This window comes from Chionomys nivalis, chromosome 8, assembly GCF_950005125.1.
Source record: "Chionomys nivalis chromosome 8, mChiNiv1.1, whole genome shotgun sequence".
In the NCBI taxonomy this organism is placed as follows: Eukaryota; Metazoa; Chordata; class Mammalia; order Rodentia; family Cricetidae; genus Chionomys; species Chionomys nivalis.
Genome location: NC_080093.1, coordinates 44,234,938 through 44,257,882, shown reverse-complemented (window position 1 = coordinate 44,257,882; position 22,945 = coordinate 44,234,938). Strand labels below are relative to the sequence as shown.

The 22,945-nt window shown below is 38.3% G+C and overlaps 2 protein-coding genes across 5 annotated transcripts in view; one reads left to right on the top strand and one right to left on the bottom strand.

The window, feature by feature from the left end:
- Positions 1-18,456, top strand: part of LOC130880277 (glycine N-acyltransferase) — a 43,888-nt gene extending 25,432 nt beyond the window's left edge. For 2 of the 4 annotated variants that reach the window (XM_057779236.1, XM_057779235.1), the window contains exons 2-6: positions 7,733-7,827; positions 10,837-10,944; positions 13,731-13,857; positions 16,690-16,861; positions 18,038-18,456. In XM_057779236.1, the coding sequence (XP_057635219.1) occupies positions 7,747-7,827; positions 10,837-10,944; positions 13,731-13,857; positions 16,690-16,861; positions 18,038-18,440 (891 nt within the window). In that variant the 5' untranslated portion in view covers positions 7,733-7,746 and the 3' untranslated portion in view covers positions 18,441-18,456. Of the gene's footprint in view, positions 1-5,525; positions 5,673-7,482; positions 7,584-7,732; positions 7,828-10,836; positions 10,945-13,730; positions 13,858-16,689; positions 16,862-18,037 lie in introns of those variants that run through there. The other 2 variants (XM_057779233.1, XM_057779234.1) reach the window with 2 other exon arrangements.
- LOC130879326 (cytochrome c-like) lies at positions 939-1,672 on the bottom strand. The gene is made up of 2 exons (XM_057777668.1): positions 1,668-1,672; positions 939-1,257 (listed from the first exon to the last, which is right to left on the bottom strand). Exons 1-2 carry the CDS (start codon positions 1,670-1,672, stop codon positions 939-941), a joined length of 324 nt encoding a protein of 107 aa, XP_057633651.1.
- Positions 18,457-22,945: the final 4,489 nt, after the last annotated feature.

Sequence of the window (22,945 nt, the reverse complement as noted above, 5' to 3'; positions counted from 1 at the left end):
CATATTGCCTTTCAGATCCAGCAGATGAAGCATGGGCAGACCTCTCCACTGAGCCACCGGCTTTGTTCAGTTTTCTACACTCTGAATGTCAGTGACACTTCTCTTCAGCTGCACATCCCCATCCTCTTGTGGACTGTTGTCTGCGATCTCTCCTGTCAGGATATGGTGCTGACTTGTGGATAGCGCACACTTTCCTCTTACACTCTTTCCTTTACTTAGGAGCTAGAGTGCTCTTCATCAAGAGGTGCTTTGGACTGATCACTTCACTGATAGACCTGTGATTTCTGTTCAGTAACCATGATAAATATTTCATAAGTGAATATATGATAGTATATGGAATGGTATCTGGAAGAAAACTTTTTTTAGCAAGTGCTAAATACTCTTCATTTGCTATTATACATAGAGCACAGTAAGTGCCTTTCAGTGGTAAAAGGAAGCATCCTTTGACTTAGGAAATTCTAATTAAAACATCTTTGAGTCAAGTATAGACAGCAGCTTCCTGACATCTGGCCATTGCCTGTAACAGGCCAGTGAGTACAAACTGAAAAACACGGGCGAGTCTTCTTGTTTCTGAGATGTTGACAGAATTTCCCTAGTGTTTAAACATAGTCATATGCCCAGCTATATAAATTTCAGTATAAAAATATTCAGTAGGTTTGAGGTGACACCCCCATTTTTGTGGAAAGTAGGTCTTTAATAATTTAGTCCAATCTTACTTTGAGAAAGGGAAAGCAATGATAGCATTTATGCAACTGGAATTGTCATTTTTATAAAAGATCATATTCACTTTTTTATAAGTCAGTTTCACTTAAATCAGGACTGTCCAACAAAATATTGTTAGCCATTCATGATCTGAATTTTGGTTATGAATTAAATTATGGTACACATTAAAAGTCATGAGATGGGACATTTGTTTTGTAATAAATAAGGCAGTGTAGTTACTCATTATTAGCCTTTTTAAGATAAGGTATTAGGTCTGCCCTCTCTCCCTTCTTCTTAATTCCAGCGAAGATCATTTTTGTTCCAGGAATGTACTTTTTGAGATTATCCAAACACTCCATCAGGGCATCCCCTCCCCAGGTAATGCCTTTGTTCTTGTTAGCATCTGCGTATGAGAATCCAGCCATCTGACCCGTCTTCCTCCCAAACAGACCGCTGAGATTTGCTCCAGTCTTATGCTTGCCTCCCTTGCACTGGGCACACTTATGAACAACAATCTTCTCGCCTTTCTCAACATCACCCAATTTTAAATCACTCCTAGGTGATCAACACCACAACCACTGTGACCCAAAGATGTGCATCCAGCTCTCTAGCCCAAAGACACACCAGCCCGCACCTATGTACTGGTGTTGGTGGAACTGCACTTGTTCTTGGGAGACTAATTTTTAAGAAAATTTATTGTGTATTTTAAATATGTACAACATGAAGTTTTAGAAGAAATAGACAACAACAATGTTTTTTATAGTGAATCAATTTCACAAGTCCATCACTTCACATATTTACTTTATTTTGATTTGACATTAAGAGCATCTACAATCCCATTTAGTCTGAATCTCATATAAAATTCGTTGTTATTCTGATATTTATGTTATAAATTGATCTCCACATTTTCTTATCAACATGAGGGAAATTTTGTAATCCTCTGATACACATACTATCCTTCTCACCTCATGCCTAACCTCTGTGACTAGCATTTTGTTCTCTATTTCTGTGTTTTTAAAAATGGTTTTAAGTTCCGCATATAAGTGAATCCATGTGTTAGTTTTTCTCTGCCTAGTTTATCTTAGCTGGTATATCAGTCAAGTTCATTCACTTTATAGAAATGGTAAGAACTTGTTCTTGCCAAGGCCAATATTATTACATTGTGATCATACTTTTTATGCCATAGTTTCTTTACCAATTTGTCCATCAACAAACAAATCTTGACAATTTATGAATTGCCCCACAATGAGTTTGCCTTCATGAAGTAAAGATAGGGTGGTCTTCATTGTATATATGCCCCAAAGAAGTATTTATGGATAACATGATAGTTCTGTTTTTAAATTTCGTTTAAAGTATTCATACAATTTTTCATAATGGGTGTACCAATCAACAGTCCTACCAGCCATGCAGAATAGTTCCTTTCCTCTTTTCCACACCCATTCCAACAAGGGTGTTTATTCTTTGAGAACTGCATTTATATATACAATATAAATTCATCATATATGCCCCCACTGCCTCCCACTCCCTATATCCCCACTTCAATACATCTCCCTCCCAAGCATCAAAAAAGTTAAGAGACTTGTCCTTGGGAAGAGGAGAGTGGGCACATTCCTTGTCTTTTGACTGGCTGTATGTTTAAGCAAGTAGGCTGAAGAAGACAAAAGAGGAGGGGTCTGCTTCTGTAGTTGGGGTAAAGGAGGACCCCTTTCCTCTGTTGTAGTCAGCCTTTGTGATTTATGCAATCCATGTGTTTACCCGGTTAACAGCATCAAAACAGTTTAACGGAGTTATGTTATGGATAAAGTCAAGGTTAATCACAATGGCTTCAAACCCCAAGTGATGAGAAGGGGAATTAATGTGCCAAGGAAATGCAGAATTCTGTTGGAAGAGGGAGTTGCTTGTTGGTTCCTGGCTGTCTGGCTAGCTTAGCCCTGAAATAATCACACAGAAACTGTATTATTTAAATCACTGCTTGGACCATTAGCTCTAACTTCTTATTGGCTAACTCTTACATATTAATTTAACCCATCTCCATTAATCTGTGCATCACCATGAGTTCTCATGGCCTACCAGAAAAGTTTTAGCACATCTGTCTCTGGTAGTGGTTCCATGGCTTCTAGCTGAGTCAGGCCTTCTTTCTCCCAGCATTCAGTTCTGTCTTCCCAGCCTACTTAAACTTTGCCCTGCAGTTTCTTTACTCATTAATAGTATTCAAGCATAAAGAGAGAAATCTCACATAAGAATCCTAAAATGAGACAGAGAAAAATACATGCAGACTTGCACAGTGCCAGTTCATTGACTGAAGGAAAACGCAAGCTCTTTTGACTCTCTGTGTAGGTAATAGCTACTTGTTTCTCTGGTTCTCCAGTTTGAGCATCTCTTCTTTCCTTAGTAGAACTCATGACTAGCTGGGAAAATGGTACTGATTCCAAGAACCCAGAGACTGTCAAACTTCCTCCCTTAGTTGTCTCATATAGCGAAGTTGGGACTGAGATAACTTCCCAACGAACCTTGTCGGTCCTTAGAAAGGTGGATCAAATGTTAATAAGTGTTGTCAGTTTAGAAAGAAAAGCCTCTGCCACCAAGAAAATGAAAATCAAGATTGCATCAAGATTCCTTCTCACTCCAGTCAAAATGTTTAGCCTTAAGAACTCAGACAGAAAATGCTGGCAGCAGTGAAGCAGAGAAGGAACCCTTAGACACTGCTGGTGGCAATGCCAACTAGTACAGCCACGGTAGAACTCAATAGGATGTTATAGAAAGAAATTGAAAGCACCCGGTGTTTTATCCATACTAAGGCCATACCCAGAGAATCAAAGCTTACTACAGAGATGTCTGCATGCCTGTGCTTCATTACTTCTTCATAATAGCCAAGGTATGAATCAGGGTAGGCAGCCATCAGTGAATGACGAATGGAAGAAATGTGTTATACACATACACACACAGCAGAGCATTGTTTAGTGACAAAGAAGAATAAAATTGCATTACAGGACAATGTACAGAACTGAATGGGATCCTCAGTGGAACAGGCAGGCTCACATAGATAAGCATCACATATTTTCTGTCATGTGAATGACAGAGTAAAAAGAGAAGTATTCTAAGAGATTTAGAAGAGAAAAGAGGGTAAAGTGAGAGGAGATAAGAAAGGGTTATAGGGTAGGCAGATACAGCATATCATTTACTACTATGGAAAGTCAACATATATCCTATACATTATGACAATAGCATAATGCAGCCCTTTTGTGGAATTTATAAAAGAATAAACGATCTCTGTACTGAATATTTTTCTATCTTCACCACAGTAGCCACCAGTTTCTGTTTCCCTAAAAGTGAGATTAAGAGTTCTCTTCAATGACTTTCTGTCTAGACTGTTTCTTTGGGGGGAGAGTGGGGGAGACAGATGCCGCAGAACCCTTCTATGTCTCTCATTCTCAACTATAAGTCTGTAGTCATAGATACCACTACAGCAGAAGCTTCCTTGACATTTACAGAAATACTTGGTACTGCAAATTTAAGCAAACCCTTGTGCCTGGAGATGTCATTGGCCCTACGTCAGTCTTAGAACTAATATTACACTAAATAGGTGTGACAGCACACTCTCCTTCAAATGTTTCTGTTCATCCCTTTAGACTAGCACTGCTGCTGTTGGTAGTAGGTGGAGGTGAATACAAAGACTCAAAGACTGTGAGATCTCAGCCATAAACAGGACAACTATTATCACCTCCCCTGGGACCCAGGAGACATCAAAGAGAAAAAAAGATTGTAGAGCTGGAGGATGGGAGGGCTTCTGTGAAATAGCATCTTCCGGATGTGATGTGATGTGGCCACTCTAATAATGAGCACGCATGAGCTATGTCTACCTGCACTCACACCACACAGAAAAAAAAAGACAGGACAATAACAGGGGGACTGGTTGGAAATAAGATTGTCTATAGGAGTTAGAAGGGGTAGGAAGGGGGATAAGAAATGGTAAGGGTTCACAGTGTTCACAGTGTTCACATGTGTTCACAGTGCATTGTATACATAAATAAAACATTAAGATATGTATTTAAAAATACAAAAAAAAAGAGGCAGCATGGATAATGAACTTATACATGGGTTTCTGGAAACAGCACAGGTACCATAGACATCCCCATGGCCTCCAGCATCCATCAGCCTGGACCACGAACCTCAGCATGGTCTCTAGCAGCAGTTAAGATCACAGACATTACTACAATCCTTGGCTACAGTCTGGACCCCTGGCACCATTATGGTCCTTGACCACAGCACAGGTCATGGACATTGGCGTGGCCTCCAGTGGTAACACAGGCCACAGACATCAACATGACTTCAGGCAGCAGCGTAGACCATGGACATAAATATGGCCTCCTGAGGGATCACAGACCAAGAACACAAAGTGGTCTCCAGCAGCAGAAAAAGACTATGAAGAAAGGGATTCGTATTGCTCTAACACTGCAGGAATGTCATTTTCTTTTATGTTATACGTTTAAAAAAAGATATGATATTAAGCTCTATAACTCAAACTTCCTGCCTTGTGCTGTTGATGATATTTGATGGTAAGAATGGGGTGGAAGAGGATATTGCTTACCTAACTGTCCCTTCCCACTCTGCTGGCCTATTATACCTTTGTTTGGCATACTAATGGTAAGTGGGGTGAAGGACGAGGTAATGTTTACAAGAGAGAAGTTCAGAGAGCAAATGTTAGCCTCATCTTGCAGAGCCACTTCCAACAGCCTGAGACCAGTGAAGGAGGGAAGGGTTGGATTTCACTAGAACTAACAACAAAAAGGTTTTGCAAACGTGCCAAGTGCAAGGTTCACATTTCCAGCCCCAGCTCAGTTAATTTTTGCAAGAGGCACATCAATGTTCACTCACTCTTCAGATTCCCGCTGAGCCTGCTGCCTCGGAAGGGTCTTTCACCTCCCAGAAGTCCACTTTTACAAATACTTCTTGTGGAGACAGCTTTCCAGGTGAGGATGTGTCTCAGAGCAGTAGATCTGTGGGATGAAAGAGTCTGGAAGCCAAATGAACAACACAGGAACTGTAGGTCATAAAATGTTTTTGTGGGATGCATAAGTGATGAGTGGGTTTTAACTGTTCATTAAAATATCTATCTAATCTATCTATCTATCTATCTATCTATCATCTATCTATCGTCATCATATCATCATCTCTTTCTCTATCTATTAATTTATATTGGGAGCATGTGTACCACAGCCCTCTTGTGAAGGGCAGTGGATAACTCTGAAGAGCTGATATTCTCCTTTCACCTTTCTGTGGGTTTTGGAGATCAAACTCTGGTCACCGAACTTGTGTTGTAAGTACCTCTGCCTGCTGAGTCATCTCCCTAGCTCTGGTATCAGCTGTGCTCATAGAGCATCCAAACAAACAAAATTCTCCATACCTATTGACATAATGGACTATGTTAATTGCTTCAGTCTGGCAGCATACATACATACACAGCATCCAAAAATTTAACATAAAGCTATGCACTGTGTGTATTTTCTACAAAATCTCGTGGTATACCTTAAATATATAAAGCAACATGGTTTGTAAAAGGTCATTATTGCTTTTTAACATTTTCCTCCTCTCAAATAAATGATATCAAAATGATCATACTGAATGACTCTCAGAATATGTACCAAAAATACCTTAAGGAAAAAATAGCAATGTCACTTGAAGAAACATAGCATGCACGTATTCTGTAAAAGGTAGTTTGTCAAGTATAATGAAAAATTCTTAGATATTTCTTCTATGCAGTAATGAGGAAGTATTTTATGGTTTTTGGAAGTGGTTAAATATAGAATCTACTGTGTGGAGGTACTGCACTGCTGTTCTCAGTCTTTCCGGTTGTATTCCAGGGTACGTGGGTTTCTCTGTCCACTACTGGTAAGAGGGTAGCAAGAATATACCCCACGGTGATGTCACTTAATCAGATAGCAAGAAAAATGTATTCTCAAGGTTGTATCTGAAGACTACTACCACAGACTAGTTTATGCTCAAGGTTGCATCTGAAGACTAGTTTTGAATTTACCTATGTTTTCTTTTAAACTCATCTTTTGCATGTTACTTAGAAGCTATTTTGTGCCCTATATGTTCTGATCATACTTTTAATAGTAATGTTATGCCCACATTCTACAATCCTATACCTATATTCACTGTATATCATGCCTGTAGGTATGGTGTTAATGTTTTAGAGTTATCATATTTGCTAGATTGGGTTTTACATTTTTGTTCCCTAGTCATTAACATTGAAGTTCTATTTAGCACATACCTGTGTTTGTATAGCTATTAAAAATTCTGTTCTGTTCTTTTAAATTGCTTTCATCAGATTAATTTCTATTTCTGGCATGGCAGGGTCAGAAGCTCCAGAGTTCAATTACACATTGCTCAGTGCTACTCAAGAATTTATTTAGAGAGGAAACTATGCAAGAAAGGCACAAAACAATGACTAAAAATAGCAGCTGGAATGTGACTTGGTTATAAAGTTTTATTATTTATATCAAAAAATGTCAAAGTATTTTACAATGAAACATTTTCATCAAGATATGCAATATTAACTCACATGAGGAGAAATAGGAGGAGAAACATTAGCAAGAAAATAAATAGCACAGTTGAATATTGTTTATATAACCAACTCTCTGCCAAAACACGTTGAATGTTAGTCAATCTAATATTAGCCCCACAAACATTCTATGAGCCCGATGATGCTACCATCCCATCTACCTTTTAAGAAACCAAAGCACAGAGGCTAGGCAACTTCCTGAGTAACACCATTACTGGAGATGCCAGGAGATACAACAGCACACTGGAAACTCTAAAGAATAAAATGCACTTGTTCATGTAATTTGAATCCAGTAGTGAGATGAGAAACTGAGAAGGTAAGAGAGAGACTCCTGTGTTCCTCCTGCAAGTCTGGTGTTTCTTCAGGGCTGGTGAGGATGTTAGTGAATGGAAGATTTGGCTAATCAAACAGAACTGGCTACTGTTGTTTCTGTCACAAATGAATGTCCATTTATTATTTCTCTAGGTTAAAGTGTCCTCATGGCTGTCACACTGCAAGGTGCACAAATGCTGCAGACGCTGGAGAGATCATTGAGGAAGTATCTTCCTGAATCCTTAAAGGTGATCTCAGAAAATGTGAAGGTCAACAAGGAGAAAGTGGAAGTGAAAAAGAGTCTAACATTTATGCTTCATTGTTTGTGTGCGCATGCACGTGGTGTGTGTGTGTGTGAATGTGTTTGGTGTGATTGATGTGTGTGTGGTGTGTACATGCATGAATAGAATATGTGCATGCCTGAAGAGCTCAAGGTTGATGTTCAGTGTCTTCCTTGATCACTTTTCACCTTATATGTTAAGACAGGGTTTCTTGGTGAACCTGAAGCTGACCAATTCCATTAGTATAGATAGTCAGGTTGTTCAAGAAATTACCCTGACTATTCCTTCCAAGCATTGGGATTATAAGCAGGATGTCAATGCTACTAGGTACTGTGTGGGTACTGGGGATAGAACTTTGAACTAGAGTTTACATGTGGAGTTTATTGTGTGATAAGTGCTTTATCCATTGAGCCATCTTCCCAGATCCTATGCAATATTATTTTGAGCCAATACATATTTCATATTTTTCCAATTTAATTTACATAACCTTTTTTCCACTATATTGCCACTATATCTATGTCATTAGTTAAGAATATGGAGATATAGTTAGGTGAGGTAGTGCATACCTTTAACCTCTGCACTTAGAAGCCAATAGACAGGTGATTCTCTGTGAGTTCGAGGCCATTCTATCTACATACGTGTTCTGGGCCAGCCAGGGATACATAGTGTGAGACTCAACCATCACAAGAAGACTGTGGTGATATAAAGAAGTAATTTAAACACTATGGTAAGCAAGACTTCTCGATAGACAGGTGCTTGCCTGCAAGCCTGACAGCCTGGGTCTGATCTCCAGATCCCACTTGGCGACAGAAAAGAACTAAGTCCTAAGAGTTACCATCTGACCTCCACACACACGCTGTGACTCATGGATGCCCCACGAATAAAATACATAAATAAAATGCAAGAATATGTGGGATATCTCTTTCTTCATATCTCAAAGGCATTGAGTTGTAGTGCAGTCATGTGCACACATGGACTTTGCCCTCTGCTGACTGATAAAGTTTTTCTGTTGCTTCTTTTCAAGAATCATTCCTTAGCAACACTTGAGATTCCCTGGGGTTTTCCTTCACATTTAGTTGAGGGTACTTATTAATGTTTAATTTGTTCCTTCCAGAAGAATGCTTGCCATGTGAAAATTAAACCATCTTGAGTTTAAAGTTAGAAACGGGTCTGTTGCTCTGAACTTAACGCATATCAGAATATTTTGGACGTGGCTTCCATTTTTTTCTCCACAAACCCAGTGCAACTGAATAAAGACCTTAGAGTTGACTGAAATATGTCAATTGATATAAATGTTTACATGTGAGCTGTATAAAAACAGCTCTAATGGTGGATTCAGATGTTTGATTTTTTTTTTTTATCAAATGAGGTGAGGTCCACTCCAGTGGAGCTTAAGTATAACAATGTTTGTGTGTGCTGCATATGTGTGTTTGTGTGTGTGGTTTATGTGTGTATATATGTATGCAAGTGTTTATGTTTTCTGTGTGCTCTGTGTGTGCTTGTGGTGGTGTATGTATGGACATATGTATGGATGTATTTATGTGAAGTTTTCCTGTCCTGACCGCTTGGTTACAAATAAACACACTGAGGCTTACATTAATTATAAATGCTTAACCTATAGCTCAGTTTTATTACTAACTATCTCTTCAACTTAACTCATTTCTATTCATCTTTGTGCTGCACTGAGGCTTGTAAATTTTTCCTCTATCTCATTTTGTGTGTCCAATTCCTTCTGCATTCGGCTGGTGACTCCTCTGACTCCACCCTTCCTCTTCCCAGAATTCTCCTACTCTGGCTCTCTTGTTCAATCTATTCCTCCTCGGCTATTGGTCAATCATCTTTTTATTAGCCAATGAGAGTAATACATATTCACTGTGTACAAAGATTACTCCATAACATATATGTGAATATGCATGTATTTGTATATGTATTTCTGTGTGTATGTGTGTTTGTGTGAGTAGTTGTATGTGTGTAAAATAGTTCATGTGTATTTCACCTGTTTGTAAATTTCTGTGTGTGTGTGTGCTCATCTTTGTGTGTGAATATATCAATATTTGTGCTTGTGTGATTGCATGTGTGTGGCTTAGAGAAAAAATAGTTCCAGATTTCTGTCACTCAATAAGGCATTTTGTACAAAATTATTTAAAACAAAATGAGTAGATTTGGTTCTTACTTTCTCTTATATTTTTGGTTGTGAGCCTAGCCTTTAATGGCTGAGCCATCTCTCCAGCCCTCAGTTATTACTTTCTCTAGCAGATTTTCTACCCCCTTTTATAAAGAAGAAAAATATTATCATTCTATTATTTATAGACTGTTTTGTTTTATTTAATAATAAAGTCTAATGGGGCAACCAATCCTATTATTTACTACCCAAATAAATCAAACTAAAATGAAAAAAACCCACATTTTAGTAAAGCCCACTGATAAGAGCCAAGACCTTCTATGTTCCCTGGCAATCCACAGGAGTCAAGAAATCTCTCAGGGAGAAAGTAAACTTAAATTTTTCCTGGAAATTATATCATTTGATACATTATTTTTTTCATGAGTTATTTTTATGTCGAACAACTATTTTTAGAAATTCTAAAGGCTAAATGCTATTTTTAATGCTCTCTGATATAGAATATTAAAATGTAATTTCTCCATTCCTTATGTTAAAGGTGAATATTAGGCATTTTGAGAACAATCTGGGTGTTTCCCAGTGGCTTTATTGAGCCCATGGAGTGAGATGAGGTCACTCTCTAGCTTTTAAAAGGGAATACTTAACTCTTTAGTCATACACTAATGCACACATTTTCTCCCAAGAGAAGTCTGGAATATCCATAAAGAAAAGAGTAGTCAATGAGATTGTTTGTCCTAGATTCTTCCTTGGCTCTTTGTCATCACCAACTGTCACAATTTCACAGGAATGTCTCTTCCAGATCACACAAGGTACTTTTTGATTCATCTTAATAAACTAACCATCTCACTTCCTTTCAGGTTTATGGGACTGTCTTTCACATGAACCATGGAAACCCATTCAACCTAAAAGCTGTAGTTGACAAGTGGCCTGATTTTAACACAGTGGTTGTCCGTCCTCAGGAACAGGTAAGGAACCAGGTGTGAACAAATATGCTTATATGATTATTCATGTAGAATCTAAAACATCTTATCCCAGATTACATGCTGTAGGAGGCCACTTATTTGTTACCACTTACCCAGACCACAAAATAATCACACAGAAACTATATTATTTAAATCACTGCCTGGCCAATCACTGAAGCATATTGCTACCTAGCTCTTATATCTTTGGATAACCCATTTCTATTATTTTATATTTTACTATGAGGCTTGTGGTCTACCAGCAAAGTTTCAGCTGGCAGCTCTCATCTTTCCCCTCTGCTGGCTCCATGGCATCTCTCTGACTCCTCCTTCTTCCTCCCAGCATTCAGTTTAGTTCCCCCCACCTGTCTCTATTCTGCCCTGCCAAGCCCAAGACAGCTTCTTTATTAACAAATGGTAACCATAGCATAGAAAGGGAAATCCCATATCACCTCATCTTTTCTGTCTAAATAAAAAGGAAGGTTTTAGTTTTAACATAGTAAAATTACATATAACAAAACAGGTGTCAAACAAGAATTACAGATAAAATATTTATATCTACTTTATCTTTTATCATAGCTAAGGAAAACTGTAACTATTCTTCAACTCCATCAAAGACTCCAGAAGGTTATAAAATTACCTAAGTTAACAGGAAGTGCATTGTAAGCAACTTCCAAAACTAGAATTTACAGAGACATCTTACTGCCTAGACAGTCACCCTAAGTTCTTCTGTACCTTTGGGGCATCCATCTTCAGCCTATAGGCCCATAGTATCTGGCAGACTTTTCCATGAAGCAGGAAATTTCAAAGACAGTTTTGCCTATATTGGCAGTTTGTCAGTCACTTTCTTCTGTGTCCTGCAGAATGTCTGGCAGACTCTTTCATGAAGCAGGAACCCTGAAGGATCTTCTCACATTTAAGCAAGTTCAGCAGTCATTTTTCTATGGGTCCTGCATGTCCAGTTCATACAGCATAGCATTAAGCAGTCCAGGTAACAGCAGTTTCTTGCCAAAATGGTTAACCAACACCATAAAGAGCCTTTTTGGTGCCCATCATTCTCTTGATGTAGATTGGTGCTGCCAGGAGAAGATGTGTCTCATTGTCATGAAAAGTCCTGACTTTTTAAAACACTTTAAATGTCATATTCTCTTGTCTTTGGAAGGTTTGAAGAATACCTATCTGAAATATATCTCTATATACATAGAAGCCTAACTAACATGATTACAAGCTTGACTATCATAGATTGCTATCTATTAACCTATATTTCTTAATTATACATTGCAATTTTAAATGAACTGCCCAAACACAGTTCCTTAATCAAGAACAGAAATATACATATAACCTTAAATTTGTATTGATAGACCAAGATCCATACCAAAGCAAAGTATTCATTTCTATATCATATCCCCCTTTAAATGTAGAGAAACATTTATAAAGATTATTTGGGGAATTTGGGTATAGTTCTCTCCAAACTGCTTCCTGCTTTTTGTTGAGCAAAGTAATTTTTGGGTGTGTTCATGGCAACCTTTTGGGGAGTCTTAATTCATCAAACCACATTAGTCTGGAAGGATTCACAGGTTCTCATCCTCTGTGGAAACAAAAGAAGAATCTCTTTTCCAAAGCAACAAATCCTTTGACCCAAATTCTGAAGTCATGATACCTTTAAAATATACATGTTGGTTTAGCTTAGCAGCCCATACAATGAAATGTCTCTCCGTACTTAGCTCCTTCACAGTCAAAAATTTAAAGAAAACACAATAATATACATAATCTAGACTCTCTATGTATATTCCCATCTCTACATGACATTCTTCTTACTCCATTACTTTTAATACAAGTTTAATATTTATTTTATTATCTTTACTCCTTTAATCTATGACTATCTGTACACTTACATTACATTTACTGTCTCTTTACTCTTTTTTTCTCTCCCAAGCCTACATACATTTTTTTTAACACACTGTATCTTTTATACATAGAACTCTTTTATGTCTGAATCTGTCCTACAGTGTATCTGAAATCCTTTTCTGTCCAGGAGTGCTTCTTAAAATGTTTAATAGCCTTACTAGGACTAAGGCTGTTTTGCCTTTTGGCTCTGCCCAATTCAACATGGTGGGACAGAGGTCTGTTTAGTGTGAGCCATGCTCACAGCCCCATTTTCAGGCACACAGTGGGTCTATGTTGCCATTAAGAATGTTGTAGCACTAAACTCACAAACCCCCTTTAAATGCTCAGTAGCCAGACCTCCCAAAAGAGTTAGAGCTGCCTGTGCTGGAGAACCAGGAAGCTGCTATTTTTAAAAGAAGCTGCACAGTTCTTTACTGCACCTCTCTTAAAGCAGCCACAAGCCCATCTAGAAAAAAAATTGTGGCTACCAAGAAACTGTGCTAAATTCTGTTCTTTCGTGTCTAGAATTCCTTTTCAAACTCTCTCAGGTTTTAAGTGGATTTAGTTGACCACATGGGGTAACAATCTGTTGTAGGAAGCTGCTTGTTTGTACCCAGACCACAAAATAATCATACAGAAACTATATAATTTAAATCACTGCTTGGCCAATCACTTAAACATATTTAAGCATATTGTTAGCTAGCTCTTATACATTTGGTTAACCCATTTCTATTTTATATTTTACCATGTATCTTGTGACCTACCAGCAAGGTTCCAGCTGGCAGCTCTCATCTTTCCCCTCTGGCTGCTCCACGGCATCTTGCTGACTCCTCCTTCTTTCTCCCAGCACTTCAGTCATAAACAATAAGCAATAAGTATTATCTCTCCTTTCTCCATGATAACAGGACATGGCAGATGACCATGATTTCTACACCAATACTTACCAAATCTTCTCTAAAGATCCCCAGAACTGTCAGGAATTCTTGGACTCCCCAGAAGTAATCAACTGGAAACAACATTTGCAGATTCAAAGTAAGAACAATGAGAAATGAGCTCAATCCCTTCCGTCTCTTATCTCACAAGATCTCCATGCTCTCTCTGCCAAGTTCCATATCCTCAGTCAGATGTCCACAATTTGTGACCTCAAAGTATAAGTCTGTAACATGAGGGCTGGGCTCATTGGGGTTTCTGTCCCACCCAGTCCCCCAGCCATTTAGTCCCAGAGAAAATCATACAGAGGTCTCCAGAAGATTATAAACTGATTGGCCCATTAGCTCAGGCTTCATATTAGCTCATATAATGTATATTAATCCATTATTCTTATCTATGTTAGCCACATGGCTCAGTACCTTTTTCAGCAGGGCAGGTCACATCCTGCTTCTTTGGTGGTCTGGGCAGGAATGGGAGGAATGGACTTCCTTCTTCTAAGAATTCTCCTGTTCTCATCACCTCACCTCTATTTCTTGTCTGGTTGACCCATTTATACTTCCTGCCTGGCCAATCAGCGTTTATTCAAAATATAATTGACAGAATACAGATAATTCTCCCGTACCACTTCCCCCTCTTTTTTTTAAACAAAGGAAAATATTCATAGTCCATTTTTTGGGGATGTGGGTGTAGTTTTTCAGGCTACTTTCAGCTGGTTGGGGGCACTGATAATCTTATGGGGACCTAAAGAAAATTTAGAATTATGATCAAGTCCTTACTGGAGTATCCTGTGAGGCTTGATCATCTCAGACAGCATCTTGAATCTGTTCTGGAAGTAGAACTCAGACATCTGGGCCATCTGTTCCTACCAGAGATTTTTCAGGTGGTCTTCCTTGATCAAACCTGAGTTTTCTAACTCAGAATGAATCCACAGCCTCTCATTTCCTGTGGAAACAAAAGCAAAATCTCTTCTCCAAAGTAACATATCTTTTGACTTCAATTTTGAAGTCAAGGTATTTTCAAAATACCTATCTTGTGTTAGTTCAGCAGTATTTATAAGCAAATATCTTTTAGCAGCTGTTGCTCCTTCCACAGCATTTAAACAATTCAAAAAGAGCACAATATCATACAATATCAAGATTCTTTATGTATTTTTTATCTTTATGTGGCTTTATTTTAACCTCTATTTCTTTTATTTTTACTTTTACTGTTTGAGACAGGTTCTCTGTATATCTTTGTCCTGGAATAATAACTCTGTAGACCAGGCTGTACTTGAACTCACAGAGATCTTGCCTGTGTCTGCCTCCCCAGTGCTGGGATTAAAGGTGTCTGCCACCACACCTTGAACTCACAGAGATCAGTCTGCCTCTGCCTTTCAGGCATTGGGATTAAAAGTGTGTACCACCACACCCAACTACTCTCTTTTTTTTATTTTAAGAACTTTAACCTTTAGCCTGCATATATTTTTAACACAGTGTAAACCATTTAGAGGTTTTCTTCATCTTTGACTCTCTTTACTGTATATCTCTCTCTTTTTTTAACCATACAAGTCTTTAATTAACCAAGCAATATGGGTAGGATTAAGGCTGTGGCTTTGACAGCTGGATCCACCCCATTACTTAGCTTTATGTGATTCCAGCCTCATGGCAGAGTTACCGGCTGTAGCCATGTTTATTGCCACAACTCTATGGAGTTTCAAGGTCCCTGCAAGCTGCAGCACTGCACTCAGAAAACACATTCAAATGTTCCATAGTCAGATCACCTGCCTGAAAGGGTCAGAGTGTGCCCTAGCAGGACAGCCCAGAACGCCATCATTATAAAATAGCGCAGCTTTTTTCATGGCTCCTTTTTCAGTGGGGCAGGTCACATCCTGCTTCTTCTGTGGTCTGGGCAGGAATGGAAGGAATGGGCTTCCTCCTTCCCAGAATTCTCCTGTTCTCATCACCCCACCTCTACTTCCTGTCTGGTTGACTTGCCTATATTTCCTGCCTGGCCAATCAGCATTTATTCAAAATATGATTGACAGAATACAGACAATTCTCCCATACAATAAGTCAAATAAATCCTTCCACCCCCAGTTGAGTTTCATTATAGTGTTCTTAACAGCCACAGTATGAAACTAGAACAAGGGGATAGGTCAGCTAACATTTGCTGTAATAGAAAACTCATAATGAAGAGAATCAACAATTTAGTTTGGGCTTTGCAGGCAGCACATTACTCTTCTCTACTAGATTTGTTCATGTGTCATATGTTGACTGGAGAACTCAATACATGTTGCTTCACCGTAGGCTCATTCACATGTGTAGATGGTGGTTCTGACTGTCAGTCAATGCCAACTACTGGTTGTGATGATGGTACAATGTGTCTCTGGCCAGCTACCCTATGCTAGTTTCTATGCACTTGGTTTCAAGGTAACTAGGATCAATTAATCAATCAATCAATCAATCAATCAATAAATAAATAAAGACTCAAGGTCTAACACTGTTAAGCCTCCTTTTGTATAAGTTTATATTCCTTTTGATCAGATGGGGTATGGAAGTGAACTACTCCAGGGAACAGATGCAGTGAATTAAATTCTAAATTCTTGCTTCAATAATCTACTATATTGGGTACATGACTCAGAAGAAGCTGGCTACCATATTTTATAGCTCATTCTCTTTGATGTTCAAAACCTCACAATTATATACCTTAAAAAAACTTAGTTCCAGTCTTGGTTCATTCACAAAATGACTATGAATTAATTCATTCCCTGTCATGTCATCATTTTTGCCCGCCATGTCTATATGGCCGTTCACACAGCAGCATCAACATGAGCATAATCAAATTCTATCTTAAATCTCACATTTTCTGCCCCATTGGAGAGGCCCCACCCAGAACATATCTATCCATTTCCTCTCTTCTTAGAAGTTCACAATGTTTTCTTATAAACCCGTTTAGGTTCCCAGTCTCGCCTCAATGAGGCGATACAAAATATTGCAAATATTCAGTCTTTCCAAGTCAACCGCTCAGAAAACATCCTCTTTGTAACATCAGAGACAATCAAGAAACTGTTCCCTGACCTGCTGGATCCAAAGAATTTATCTCCGGGTAGTGGCAAGCCCAAGGCCATGTGAGTTTGATCAGAGCTGCTATATATCTCTCACATCTTTTTCTACAGCCCCACTGCCTGACGCTGATTTTACTCTGGTCTTTGCTGTCCACATTCTTGTAGATGACCCCACCCATGCTCATGCAAGCAACTCTAATTATATTCAGTTGGTTACACTACACACACAAAGGAAATGAAAGAAGAACTTATTGGGCAGAGCTTCAATAGAGTGAGGACAGTAGAATGAAGGTAGTTAAGAGTGCTTAAAACTAACATAAGTGACATATATTCATGGGATTATTGTTGCAATTGGAGCGGCAGGGCTGCATCCCCGGCACCCGGCCACCCGCATGGCTAGTTTATGTCCCAAAATAATTACACGGAAACTGTATTCTTTTAAACACTGCCCGGCCCATTAGTTCCAGCCTCTTATTGGCTAGCTCTTACATATTGATCTAACCCATTTCTAATATTCTGTGTAGTACCATGAGCTGGCTTACCAGGAAAGATCTTAACCTGCGTCTGTCTGGAGTGGGAGAATCATGGCGACTCACTGACTCAGCTTCTTTCTCCCAGCATCCTGTTCTGTCTACTCCGCCTACCCAATTTTCTGTCCTATTAAAGGGCTAAGGCAGTTTCTTTATTTAACCAATGAAATCAACTCCTCCATCAGATTATTAAATAACAAACTTTTAAAAAGTTTGAATTATAATATTGCCAGCAAGATGATTCATCAAGTAAGGACTTTGATGGCCAAGGCTGACTAATTCAGCAACTGAACTCAATACCTGGGACCAACATGGTCAAAGGAGATAACTATCTCCACAGATTCTTCTCTAATCCCCAGTCCATGTACATTCATACCCTCTTATTCATCCCCACACAAAAAGTCATTAAATAAGTTAAGAAGGGAAATTAAAAATGATAAGAATAATCTACAAAAGTATAAATCTGACCAGGTTCCTCTTTTTTTGCATTATTGTAAAAGTAAAGTCCTCTGTTCACTGTTTGACATTTATTATTCTTGCTCATTTTCTCCTACCACACTGACCTTTCTGTCCTTTCAGCATAAGTCCATCTATATTCCAGGACTTTGTATTTGCTGCTTCCAATGCTCTGCCCCTCAAGATAATAGAGGTAGGAATAGACTATACCCTTATACTAACAGGCTTTGCTTTCTTCTTGGACCCTCTATAGCAATCAAGACATGTTTAAACTTTCATCTTTGGATGTCACCCATGCTGCCTTGGTGAATAAATTCTGGCTTTTTGGTGGCAATGAGCGGAGCCATAGATTCATTGAACGCTGTATAAAGAAGTTCCCAAGTTGCTGTGTCCTGGGGCCTGAGGGGACCCCTGCATCCTGGACCCTAATGGACCAAACTGGAGAGATGCGAATGGGAGGCACCATGCCTGAGTATCGAGACCAAGGTCTTGTCTCCTTTGTTGTCTATTCACAAGACCAGATTATGAAGAAACGTGGCTTTCCTGTTTATTCTCACACAGACAAAAGCAATATTGCCATGCAAAAAATGAGTTACAAACTGCAACATCTCCCCATGCCCAGTGCCTGGAACCAATGGAAGTGTGTACCTATGTGAAGCTAGCCTTGAACACAAGATGGTGTTGGGGGGGGGACCTGGGGATGTAATTGGATGGCAGACAAAGAATAAAGGTGACCAAAAAGAGAGAATAAATGGAAACCAGATGCAAAGGAGTGGTGCTGTCTGTACTCTGGGGAAGCAGTGTGAATGGCTGACAGATATGCCATAGTTCATGTTCATCAGATTGCTCTTAGCCTCCCTTAAGTTCATGATCTGAAGAAGGTCTATGTCCTTCTGTATTGAACTCTTCTAATTTAGTCACACTTCCTGGATCTATATGACACTCCCTTATCAACTACACAAAGCTCCAAATAGTTCCTCTTGGAAGCCCTAATACACAACTTGGAGACGTCTGCTAACCTTGCTCGTGATAATGAGATAATGTTTTCTGGCTTCTGTGCCTTATTCCTTTCTGTCTATGGCTTTTCCTTCAGTGATCAGCAAGTGTATTCTCATCAGTTCTTAAGAAAGTAGCCACTCCTTTGCTGGCTGATATATATATATATATATATATGTGTGTGTGTGTGTGTGTGTGTGTGTGTGTGTGTGTGTGTGTATTAAATACATTATACATGAACCATACAGTTTATCAGATTAAACAAAATACACATAAAATAGCAAAGGAAGATAACAAGGAAAAGCCTAACTTTGATTTTCCAGTTCCATCTTAGCCCCAAGAAAATGAAGCAGTGTGGCTTTCAAAAACTTAACTTCCCAATCTACTGCAATCCTGTGAGAATAAATAGAGTATGTGGTTGGTCGCACAAGTTTTATGCTAAATGATATCACTTTTATTGCACTGTAGCTACTTACATACCACCAATTTTCCAGTTTGCTGAGATATTTTGATCTAAATTTTCACTCAGCACAATGATGTCAGTTTCCTAGAATTAAATTGGGAAACTACTTCATAATTATTTATTATACACTTGACTGAAATCATTGTAAAAGTCTGCATTGGATACAAATTGACAATATGTATCAGTAATAAGTATCGCAAACATTACATATTCTAATATACTACATAATGTTCATGCATTTAATTTTGAATATTATGGAGCTTAGTAATACATGCATTCTGTTCACAACAACGTACAGATGTTCAATACTATTGAATAGTACACATCAACATACAGGTATTCAATACTATTGAATAGTACATTTAAAAGGGCATTTAATAATTATTTTACCATAAACTCATTCGCATGCGTGCACACCATCCCCCAACAAATAATTTCTGTTTCTTTCCAACCTAAGTTCAACTCGATGAAAAATCAGAGACTCCTAGAGTCTTTTATGTATATAAACCTATCATGTGTGAGCAAAGAGTCTTTGACTTCTTCCTTTCTTGTGTGTACCCCATTTAAATCAATCATTTGTTTCATTATTCCAGCTAAGACTTCAAGTATTTTATGCAGGAGAAGAGGAGACAAACTTGTCTTCTTTCTGATTTAGTGGAAATTCTTTGAAGTTTTATCTGTTTAGGATGATGTTTGATGTGGGTTTTCCATATGTTGTCTTTATTATATTGAACTGTGTTCTGGGTATCCCTATACTCTCAAGTATGTTTTTCAGAAGTGGTAAATAATTTCAAATTCAGTTTTGCAGCTTATGAGTTGGTCATGTTGTCTCTGACCTTTATGAATGTGCTAGATTACATTAAATACTTTAGGTTTGCTGAACCGTCCTTGCATCTCCTGGATGAAATCAACTTTATCATGGTGGCTAATTATTTTTATGTGTTCTTAAATACAGTTTTAAAGTATTTTATTGGCAATTTTACATCTACAAACAACAAAGATAGTGCCTAGAATTTCCTTATAATGGCTATTATTTTGCTTTTGCTTTCTGAGCAATACTGACTTTATGAAAGGAGCATGGGACTGTTCATTTGCTTCTGTTTTACAGAATAATTTGAGGAGAACTGGTAAGTTCTTCTTTGGAAGAGTGCTGGAATTCTACATTGACTCCATCTTACCCTACAATTTTCTTACTTGGAACTTTTTTTCTTGCGCATCACTACATATTATTGGATCATTATATTATGAAGGTCAAGCTCATCTTGGTTTACCATTAGTAGGTCATGTGTACTAAGAAATCCCTCCGTGTTTTAGAGTTTAGTGGAAGATTGCAGATTTTTAAAAAGTATGTCTCCCTGAATTTCCTCTAAATCTCTTGTCATATAACTCTGCACAACTCTAATTTTCTTAATTGCAATTGCTTATCTTCTTATTTTCATCAATCCAACTAAAGGTTTGTAATAGTTTTAAATAACCAGCTCTTAGTTCTTATTGGTTCTTTATCTTGTTTTTTTATTGGTATTCCAAACTTTCAAAGAACTGTCTTTTCCCTCATTTTATCCTTTTATTTATTTTAATTTTATGTTCGCTTGTGTTTTTCCTGCGTACATGTCTGTGTGAGGGTGAGGGTATCGGATCCCAAAGAACAGGAGTTTCAGACAGTTGTGAACTGCCATGTGGGTGCTGGCAATTGAACCCAGGCCCTCTAGAAGAGTATCCAATGCTCTGAACCACTGAGCCACCCTCATTTTTTTTTTAAATCAGGATTTCCTTTTCATTTTTTTAATAAATGGGAACTCTTGCCACAGTTAGTTTTCTGCTGTTCCCTCATCATTCTCAAGGATAAATCCTCTCCATAATATATAACGTGCAATATTTATAAACTTTGAGATTGTCTATGTAATCATAGATACACCATTTGTGCTGAGAATGAAATTGGGCCATAATTAATCAGTGAGAAAGGGTACATATTCCATGATGCTTTCATGTAGGGGTCAACCGACTTTTGTAGAAAAATCTGAGATGCGTAATGAGACAGTATGTAATTCCTTGCAAAAAAAAAACTGCACAAAAGAAAAATCAAGGCCTCAATATGAAACCTGAAACACTAAAACTGTCATAAAAAAAACATAAACAGCGCCCTTCAAAATAGGTGTGCAAATGGATTTTCTAAACAGTACTCTGTGTCCCCAGGAATTAAGACCAAGAATTGACAACTGAAACTTCATAAAACTAAAAGGACCCTATATAGATGAGCAAACAAGCAACAGGGTGAAAAGGAAAGCAGCAGAATGGCAGGCAATTTCACTAGCTACATAGCTGACAGAGGATTGACATCTGGGGTACAGAAATAAATCAGAAAACAAAGGATCAAGAGGCAGAAGCCAAGCTGTCTTCTCTGAAAATGGTGCATAAATGTCCTTAAGGCGTGGCCCTTTGGAGAACCCCATCCACCCAGAAGGACCTGTGGAAGTGAGGCTGCTGACCCCAGCACTGGTCCCAGGGAGCTCATAGGCTTCAGGCTTCTCTAACTTTTCCTTTGCTTACTCTCATGGTAATTCTTAGTTTCGCTTTGCCGGTTGTGATTGTGACTGAGTTTACCGGGATAATTTTTCTGAAAGTCTCTATAAAGAAATCAAGGCTCTCTGCAGTCATTCACAGAAACCGGTTTCTCCAGCCACCCCTGGCTGTTTTTCCAGTCATTCTGAGTAAGCAGAAGGAACTCACTAACGTTAATGGTTCTTGCTTATTTAACTACCCTAAAAAAGAGAAAACTATATTCCAAAGAGCTTAAGAACTTGGGAGATGGTTTCTTAAAAGATGACACTGAAAACCTATGATGCGACATAAGGTAAAGATAAATGATACAAAGGGTCAGACATCTCTCTGGTGCAGGATACGAATGGTTAGATATGTTTTCAGTTAAAGCTCCCGGTTCCCTTGGAAGTAAAACTACGCATAGAAACTTTCAGGAAGAATAGAAATTTGGTCCCAACTGTTTAAAACTTAGGCAATCATTACCATTTTGACAATTTAAAGAATAGGATTATAACTGTTGTCCACATAAAAGTGATATACAGATTATCTACAAATTGATTTACACCTCAAAATAATATCTGAGGTATGGCGTCATACACTCAACTGATTACAAAAATATCACACTGGTTTTCTGTAAACATGTGCTTGCTGCCGGCTAGGGCACAGTGTGAATGAGATGTCCCTGGCTATATATAATCATTTGGCTTGCAATATAAAAATTAATGATTTGGGGTAAAGGTCAATGACCAAAGGAGTGAGACAAGGAAAAGAAACTAAAATGGGTAAATATTAATGATTCTTGGAAAATTGCAACTGCGCATGCTTGAATGCTTTAGAACTTGAATAAATAAAAACGACTTGAGTTTAAAAAAAAAAAAGAAAAATCAGAGACTCACAGGTGAGCCGCCCTCTAGAGGCGAGTTAGAGAAGAGTTTGTTTTGCCTCTCCCTTAGGTGGTTACCAGCATCCCTAGCTTGTCACTTAGTATGTATGCAGAACTTAGCTCTACCTCTCTGGTCCCATTCCTTTTCCCTCTTTGTGTTTCTCTAACTTCCCTCTGCTGCTCTTTTTAATTTGCTATGAAATCCACAAAATATAAAACTCTTTGTTTTCAAAGTAACTGGCATTCACTGCATACACTGTAATGTCCAGCTATCATATCTG